We start from the raw sequence: 8971 nt of genomic DNA, 5'->3' as shown, positions 1-8971 counted from the left end.
ATATTGCTACAGTATAAAAAAAAAAAAGAAAAGAAACGACGGTTCTACGAGTTGATGTCATTTATCGATGCGCCTGCTTCGGTTCCCGCGCAATCTTATTTTATGTATATCTAATCTTGTTGATTATATGACAATTTATATCACTAGATACCTCCAAAATTCATAATCAGTAGCTACGCGTAAATAATTATTTCAGAAAATTTTATAAAGTATTAAAATAGATTCTTTTTTTATCGAAAGCTCGCGCGAAGAAAACGTCGAAAAATGAAGAATAAAAGGAAAATGTATTTAAAAATCGCTTGTAAAGCTAGATTCTACATACGCAGTTACGCCAAGCATATTTTTCTTCACTTTTAATCGCTGTTTTCGGCGTTGATCAATTTCCAGCAGCGCGAATACAGGCAAGATTTTCCGCAGATGCTCCCGCGGCGCGATTTACGCGATAGAATTTTCCTTTACACGAGCGCCGAGTTAACTTACGTGTTCGCTTATTACACGTCGTTCATGTGGCCCTTACGTGCAACATTCATGCCGCGGCGGCGGCAATATTCTCGTCTCGACGCGGCCCGAGCCGTAATGAGTCGGTGGCGAAACTACGTGATCGGTCCTCGTAGCGCGTTGCCGATATTGCCGGTGCAACAGCTGCTGCTCCCGCGCTTGCCAGGGGTGATGCTGTCGCCTGGAGTGTCGATCTGAGAACATATTCTCCCGTTATCGACTATCGCCTTACAAATGAGAGAGGTGTGAGAGAATAGTTGGGAATATTGTTTTAAGAGCGGAGAAAGGGAAAAGGAACCTTCTCGCGTTCATTTCCTTCACAAACACAGTTATTGAAACATTATTTATACGTAATACAAGGGTAAATTCAATTTTCTCTCAAGTTTTTTCACTTCTAGATCAAAGTGCAAAGTAAAATTAACGTCTCCAATTCAAATCCAGAAGAATAATGAATATGCATAATTATATAAATTAATAAATTATATAAATTAATAAATTATAAAAATTATATAAATTATATAAATTATTTAAATGTCATTTTTAGTGTGAATTTATATAACGCGCATCGAGAACCTGGATTGTCATTCTAGTCAGCTGATTGGAATAACGCCTCAACTAAATGTAAATAGCCTTCGAGTAAATAGGTCAAATAATTGGCGCTAAGAAACGCTCTTCTCTAGATGCTTTTAGGTGGAGTCGTTGTGAAAAGGGCGGCGGGTGAACAAGGGAGTTTAAGTGGCAAACAAAAACTGTCCAAATGCCGTCGTTAATCATGTGAAGTCAATCCACGTCAGATTACTAAGATTGATTAGGTACACCGAAAGCCCGATGCATCAAAGGGTACCGAAGGGGATGAAAGTACATTACAGCGATGATCTATGCAGCTTTCGACAACGTCGTTAATCCGCCAGCGGCTCTTCTAATATCAAATTTATGACTAATACACGTATAGAACTTGGTTTGCAAGTGACAAATATTTTTTTTCCACTTGTAGCGATTCGACAAATAAATTAAAAAATGTGCGCTCTGTACAAACAATAGAACAAGCTCCGTTTTCCAATCAATACTATCCAATCACTACAATGACGGGGCAATCTGGTTTTATCTTCGGTAAGTGTCTGTCATCATCCCGGAAAACATTTTCAGTCTGTACATTGTCGTTGTCCCCTTTTCTTTTTATGTCTCATTAATAAGCGGTGACGCTAACTCGCTTAAGAGAATGCGTTGCGAACCGTCCTGCGTATGTAAATCATGCCGAGCGAAGAGAGAAAGAGAAAGAGAGGGAGAGAGAGAGAGAGAGAGAGACGGCTATTTGAGGCGTTCATTAACTACTTTGCGGTTCGCCAGCAGCACTTTAGCTACGTCGGTTCATTGTTACATCGCAGATGTTGGCTCTCGTTAATTGTGTAAATTGCGCTATTGAATGATGACTGAGTTTATACTTGGTGCAAAGTAATACGAAAAAGTAAGAAATAGATTACCCCAATTTTCCTAGTATTGCTATTATAAATTGAAACAATATAATAATTTATCGCAATATTGAAAAGATATTTAGTAGAAAAATCGAATTACGCAAGAGTGTTTTTCACGCGGATGCGAAAATATTAATTTTTTATCATATGATTAATAAATATTTAATGAATTTAAATTTTGCTTTATATCGAAAACCAATCTGATATTATTATTCTCTGTACGGTATACATAATATAATATTTGTTAGTGCAATATACATACGATTTAAAGATAATAATACCGGAGGAAATGTAAACATCGATCACGATTCTATTTGTTTGCTCGCCAATTATTTCGCTCTTTGTATTTTGTTTTAATTATTCCTACTATCAATTTAAACGAATTTCGTTACTTACCATTCGAAACTCGTTACGCTTGGTTTAGTGCCTAACAAACTGCAAACCGTTTTATGCAACAAAGCTTATAATAATTGCATTCGAAAATACGACATAAATACTGTCGACAAAATATATATATGTAATATTTTTTTACACCGTGTTCCGCATATCCGGAAATGATTGTTTGTGCAATAATTCGGGATTTTTTTCAATCTTATTCAATACATTTTGTAACTCTTGAGTCTCCTCTGGTGACAGGGACGTTTTCTGTTCCGACAAAATGGCGTCGGAAAGGCTCAAAGACGCCAGCGATATGACGTCCTCCTTATTGTTATCAATGTCATCATTCTGGAGGGTCTGTTTCACCATCTTGATGTATCTCTTCAAGCCCGAATTCATCACGAGATCCATTTTCGAATCGCGTCGCGGAAGTTGCAATTCTTCGTCCGGATTGACTCTCTCTACAATGTTCCGCTCGCGCGTTTCCGCTTCGTCGTCGACGGTGCCGCTTTCGCGCAGGACCCACGATGCCTTAGAAATCGAAGATCCGTCGCACTTCATTTTGTCGACCGTGTCGTTTGATCGACTATCCAATTTCGCGCCGTTTAATCCGCTTTTCGCCTCGGAATTTGCATCTCTTCCTGCCGGATGCGAGGTAGAAACACCGGATTTGTCGCTCTTGGAGAGATTGTTGGCGTCTGCGAGCGCGTCGGCTGGCAGATTCTGCATAATTTTCGGAACTTTTGACCGAACAGCGCCGTTAACGTTACCAGATTTTCTATCCTTCCCGGCCGCCGCTTCGATATTCGAGACTAGTCGAGTTCCAGCGCTTTCACTCGCCGTCTTTACATTCCCTCGAGGATCGATCCGGGTTATAACTTGGTCCGCGAGCTTCTCGCCATCGGGGATCGCGGATTTATCGGTATCGTCGGCGGGGTTTAACACCTCGGCGGATAATTCAATCTTTGGGCTCAGCGATGTGCCTTTGGATGGATTCTCCGCGCTTCTTAAGCGTCGCCTTTCGCCGCGATTTAATTTCGCCGACCTCTTCCACTCATCTCGCGCAACGCTCGGCGACTTGGAGCATCCCGGCAACGCACTCCCCCGCTCCTTTCTCGCACCCTCGTCGCGTCGACTCGTTAATCTCGGCTCCATTGTCGCCCGAGTTGGCGAAGCCGCGACGCTTGCGGGGGCGGGGGCGGAAGCGACGGCGACTCGGGACGTTGGATAAACTCGCGTCCGAGCCCCCGACAATAAAGACGACGCGACATTGTCGCGAGGAATCGCGGATATTCCCTTCCCGGTGGAGTCGGGAGTCTTCAAAGTTCGCTCTCGCTCGTTACTTTCCACTCGCGCGACGCTTCCGACATCCTTCAATTTGTCCCGTTGACATCGCGGCGACGTCGTGAGATGTTCCCGACGTTTCTCGATCGACGTGCCGATAAATTCCTTTTCCCGTGACGCGATGAAACTCGCCGCTCTTCGCCTGAGCGAGCCCGGATTACGGCTCGCGTCGGATTCCTTCGAGCGATCCTGCCGGCTTGAAACGACAGGTCTCCGCGACAAGCCGCTTTCGCGCGTCGACGTCGCCGGTCTCGTGTATTTCGCGGGATCCCTCGTAATATTACCGTATTTCCTGTTAAAGGAGGTTCCGCGGAAATTCGCCGACAGCCAAGGAGGACGCGAGGAGGCGCAGCTTCTGGGGCTGATCGATGACTCGCGCGAACGATGCGACATTTTGTCGCATCGTCGCTTGCTACTGGAATCGCTGCAGAGACTGGCAACCTCGCTCGAGCTCGCCGAGAGAAAATTCGATTTTCCCGCTTGCGCGTGATGTTTGTTTGGCGATGAAAACCCCGCGACGGCGGGATAATCTTCCAGGTTTTTCTTAGAGTCGCGCCAACGGCTCGTCTCGGGCCTCGGGGATTCCGTCGCTCTTTTCTGCCTCACCGGTAAAGTGACAGCTCGAGATAACGCGCAGCCCTTCGGTGTCAACGAGGCGTTTCCGGCACTTGCCGGTCGGTCCTTCATCCACGAGGACTCTTTCCTCGTGTCAGGATCAGCAAATCGTGGAGAATTGTTGCTTTCCATGCTACCTCCAAGCCTCGCTTTATCGGCGCGTTCACGTGATCGCGGCGGAATCGTCTCTCTTCTCGATAATTTTGAATTTAAATCGCTCCTGGCGATCGTGGAGACGTTATCTTCCGAAATGCTTCGCGATAGCGAACGGGTAACGTATGGGTTCCCGTTATTATCCATACCGGGCAATTGTGCAAAATTGCTATTATCGTTTTCCGGAAAATAATTCCTGTCATCTTCGCAAGGCCGATATTCGGGACTCTTATCGGGAATCGTTTCCGTTTCCTTCTCGATGGTCCTCGGTCTCGTTGCGCCTTTACTTAAAAAATGGTCCATCGGATGAAGATGTTCGACGTTCCTTGTTGCCTCGGCGGTGTCGTAATATTCCTCGACAAAATCGAAAAGGCTGTGATCGTATCGATCGTTCAATCGCACTCCAATCACCGAATCGGCCGGATTAAGGTGCAGCGAATTCAAGACGACGTCGCCGGGCGGTTGAGAGTCATCGTACTGCTTCTTCAGGGTAGCTTCGATGAGCTTGTGACGATAGGTTTTATAATCGAGGTTCGATATGTCAATTATCGGATGCTTCGCCAAGAGCGAAGGGCGAGGCATCCGATTCAACGACGAACGTTTCTTCGATTCACGATCTCCGATCTGTCCCTCGATTCGACTCGAAATCTTTGACGTACCGTCGCTGCTCTGTAAAACCGACGTGGAATTCATCTTGCGAGTCGACTCCAGGTGTAGACTGGAACTCGAAGTGGAATCGGTCGCGATCCGAGTCGGATAATGCATCACTAACGATCGAGCGACACGATTGTGACGGCGACGACGACGACGAGGGGACCAAAGAGTTTTCCCATCGAAGGATTTTAGTGGTTCCTGTACGTAACAATAATAGCGAACGTTTCAGAATTAAAAGCTGTGAGGAGGGAACAAGTTTTTCGACAAACTACACTTTAATCTCCCTCGTTTTAGAATCTTTCTCGCAATTGCACTGAGAAAAATCGTTTGATTGTACCAACAAGACGTATATGATTGAAGGCATTTTGGTTAAATCAAACAAGAATTTCTAGTTATCATGATAAGACTTGATTTTTTATAACTAGAACGTTTAATAGATTTTACTATAAGGATCCGGTTAATATTTTCTGGTTGAATCTATAAAATATCTTGTTACATTAACTTCTTTGCTTGTCACTAGGAGGCGAGCCACTCTTAACTTAACTCGTATTCAATATTTGCCATGAAATGTATATAAAGAACTAGTATTAACATTAAATCCAAGGTATATTTTTTTTCTCTTACGAGCAGTAGTGTCAGAAAGAGGACGCTAGCTCTCTGATTGTGTGTGTTTGAGCTGCATCCTCCTCTTGCATCACTGTTTTATCAGTTTAATTTCTAACAAGCTGAATTTAAAATAATTTATTCAATAATCTGGATTGAATTTATCCAATAATCTTGTTGGAATTCAGAATATTAAACAGACTTTTGAAATTAGATGGAAAACATTTTAGACGACTTGGTGCTGGTGAGTTTAGTATTATTAACCAGAAAATTTGGCTAATTTAACAGGAAGAAATTAATCAGAATCATCTGGTAATTCCTACAAGAATTCTGGTTTGTTCATTTTCCAACAGACATACTGAATCTACCAGAATCTAATTAATGCAACCAGATTTTTTTCTCAGTGTGCGTACACTTCTATAAGAGAGACGTAGATCTTGTCGAGGAAATTTCCTCGTTTCCAACTTAATAATACACGCCGCGCTATAGCTACTCGATCTGTATATCACCTTGAATGGAATCGCGGTACCGTGGTGCCGCTATTGTGTTACAAACAGTGTTATATCGCGGTTTCGCCGAGAAAGAAATTGGAAAATTTACAGTCCAGCAGTGCTTCCGCTCAAACACCCGCGGAAGCGCGAGGGTGTGCGAGTTATCGATATCCACCCATTTTAAAACACGTTCCCGAACATTTCGCGAGATAGTGGCACGTCGGCAACGCGTGTCGCTGTATCGCGTATGAATAAAAACGGTGCGAATGCTCTCTTGGCTTTTGCCGGCCAAGGGAGGGGGATGCATCGAGAGAAATAAAATTATTACACCATTTTATATTCATACGGTATTCCAATACCGATACTCGTGTTTCGCTACTACGCGTCATGCTCGGTTGTCTATAGACATTCGAGCGAGATAATTTATCACGTAGAGGCACGTACGAGCAGAAAGTAAACGCGCACGATCAGCGGTGCCGCTAACAAGATCGTCAGAGCTAAAGCAAGGGCACTTTCGACGACGAAGGGTGGTGTCGATTGCAGGGTTAAGACGAGCTTCCCTGGCGCCAGCACGTCCAACATTCCGATCGCTTGCTTTTCGATCACGTCGTCGTATTGCAAATCCTTCTCCTATCGTTCGCGCTTCACGTTTCACCTTTAGATCGCCTTTAGATCGCGGGCTGTAAATTCGGGCCATCGAAGTCACGGGCTGCTGTCAACAGCAGTGTCTTCTATAATCGAACGATACGATCGCTCTCGATTACGCTGCGTCTTTTCTTTTTGCGATTTTCTTCTCTCGTAACTGCATTCGAATTGCTGATTAAAACGCTCGACAAATTATCGATTTTATCATTTAATATTTTTGTATATTTATACAAGTATTAATATTTTTTATATGTATACATTATTTATTATATTATTATATACATTTTTATATATTTTATACATATTTTTTTATATTATTATGCATACTATTATTTTTTTTATATATTATTATGCATTATATATTATTATTTATTTTTACATGCGTGTAGCTTTTAATGTTATGATTTAAAAAAATCGAATTTCCTCAAATCGCATTTTTTTATAATTTATATTTTATATTTCATTTTTGAAAAAATTCCTTGTCGTCTCTTTAGAAAAACTATCATTCTTTCTCTCTCTCTCTCCGGAGGACATTGCATTATTTAAGCTTTACCTGCATTAATAAGTACATTTGCTTGAATAAAAGAAATTCGGATTATAACTTACAATTGTTGTTGTACGGTAAAGCAATGTCTCGGCGACTCTGGATCTGGATGGGCGGAAGTTGGCGATAAGAAGCGCCAGCATCCTGATAACTGTTCCGCCAACGTTCCGGATGCCGTTGATAAGCCCCCGAGAAGATTCTGGTATACCTCAGGTAACAACCGCTCGGTATTTGCCACTGCAAATCGGGTATTAGGATAGTCGGAATTTTCATCCACCCTCCTCCCCCCTTTCCCCCGCCCTCTTTCGTAATCATGAAAAACCTCTTTCGTCTACTTACGCCGTAAGAGGAGCTCGGCACGGGCTGGGGCGGCCTGCCGGGACACATCAGCATCTTTCTTCTGTAGAATCTCGGCTAAACGAGGAGATAAGTGCATTGAGCCCCGTCTCGCACATGAATTTCTCTCGCGCTTTAATCTACGACTATATCCTTGAAAGGGCTCTTTCGACCGAGACTGGCGCGCGACAATATCGTTCCGCTTTAAACGCTCGCTATCATAAAGGATATTGATGCCTCGATATTTTCGTTAGGAAAAAGCCATTTCGGTTTAGCCGTCAGCTTATCTCGCCGCACTCGCGCGTGCGTATATAAATTTATTAATATGTAAAAGGCGTAAATATTTTTTCAGCGGAGAAACGAGAGACCGGATAAAAGTGTTTTATACTCACTTCGGAATTATGATTCTCCTCGGACTCTGCAAGAATGCAATATTCGATCAATCGATGGCTTCGTTCAATAATTACGTATTTATAAAGGAAAAAAATGGGATAATGTTCACTGAGAAAAATCGTTTGATTTGTACCAACAAGAATAATTATCACGTTAAGACTCGATTTTTTACAACTAGAACGTTTAATAGACTTTACTATGAGGATTTGGTTAATATTTTCTAGTTGGATCTATAAAATTTCTTGTTATATTAATTAAACGTGGACATAGTGATGCCATTTTCTTTGTAAATTTAGTACACAGAAAAAAGATAAGTGTCAAATCAAAACTTATATACTTAAACTAACGCGTTCATTGTTTCGTATATACGCAACAATTTATAATCTTCTTAGAAGAATTTAATAATTTTAAATTTCAACAATATTATAGTCTTATTTCAATATTGTAATTGTCATCTCAAAAATATATAATTATTTAATTCTACTTTAAGAAAATTATAATCTTTGATTTAAAAATGTTACTTTCTATCTAACATTGTTTGCTTTCCATTCAAGAAAATTAAATCTTAAATCATACGAATATATTTTTCTCGATTGAACTATATAAAATGGCTTCATTCAAGCAAGCAATTATTCAAGTAATTACATTTTTCTTTAATTAACACAATATAATCTCATTTCAAGATTTCCGTGTTAAAACTAAATATATTTTCCAAACCAGAATGTCCTTTTTTCCGTGTATTATTACCAAGAAAATTTAGTAAATTTAACAGAAAGAAATTAAATTAATAAATTTTAAATTAAATTTTAAATTTTAAATTAATATTATAAGAAATTAATCATACT

General features: G+C 41.3%; 2 protein-coding genes across 2 annotated transcripts in view; both read right to left on the bottom strand.

The window, feature by feature from the left end:
* Positions 1-265: 265 nt before the first annotated feature.
* The window catches only part of LOC145959591 (uncharacterized), a 37745-nt gene continuing 29039 nt past the window's right edge, over positions 266-8971 (bottom strand). Inside the window, exons 20-23 of the mRNA XM_083078581.1 lie at positions 8126-8151; positions 7737-7811; positions 7460-7634; positions 266-692 (exon numbers count right to left, since the gene is read on the bottom strand). Of these exons, the coding sequence (XP_082934707.1) occupies positions 514-692; positions 7460-7634; positions 7737-7811; positions 8126-8151 (455 nt within the window). The 3' untranslated portion in view covers positions 266-513. The remainder of the gene's footprint in view (positions 693-7459; positions 7635-7736; positions 7812-8125; positions 8152-8971) is intronic.
* Positions 2191-6964, bottom strand: LOC145959588 (uncharacterized). The gene is made up of 2 exons (XM_083078575.1): positions 6653-6964; positions 2191-5312 (listed from the first exon to the last, which is right to left on the bottom strand). Exons 1-2 carry the CDS (start codon positions 6788-6790, stop codon positions 2499-2501), a joined length of 2952 nt encoding a protein of 983 aa, XP_082934701.1. The 5' UTR covers positions 6791-6964; the 3' UTR covers positions 2191-2498.

Source organism: Camponotus vicinus, unplaced genomic scaffold (genome assembly GCF_025532165.1).
Source record: "Camponotus vicinus isolate PSW18456_S1 unplaced genomic scaffold, iyCamVici1.0 SCAF_1, whole genome shotgun sequence".
Taxonomy (NCBI): Eukaryota; Metazoa; Arthropoda; class Insecta; order Hymenoptera; family Formicidae; genus Camponotus; species Camponotus vicinus.
This window is presented reverse-complemented; position numbering and strand designations above follow the sequence as displayed.

Coding starts and splice junctions, on each gene's coding strand:
- LOC145959588 (XM_083078575.1), bottom strand. CDS start 6,790: ATGTTGGACGTGCTGGCGCCAGGGAAGCTCGTCTTAACCCTGCAATCG. Junction 5,313..6,652: donor TGCGCGTTTACTTTCTGCTC/GTACGTGCCTCT, acceptor TGTTACGTACAG/GAACCACTAAAATCCTTCGA.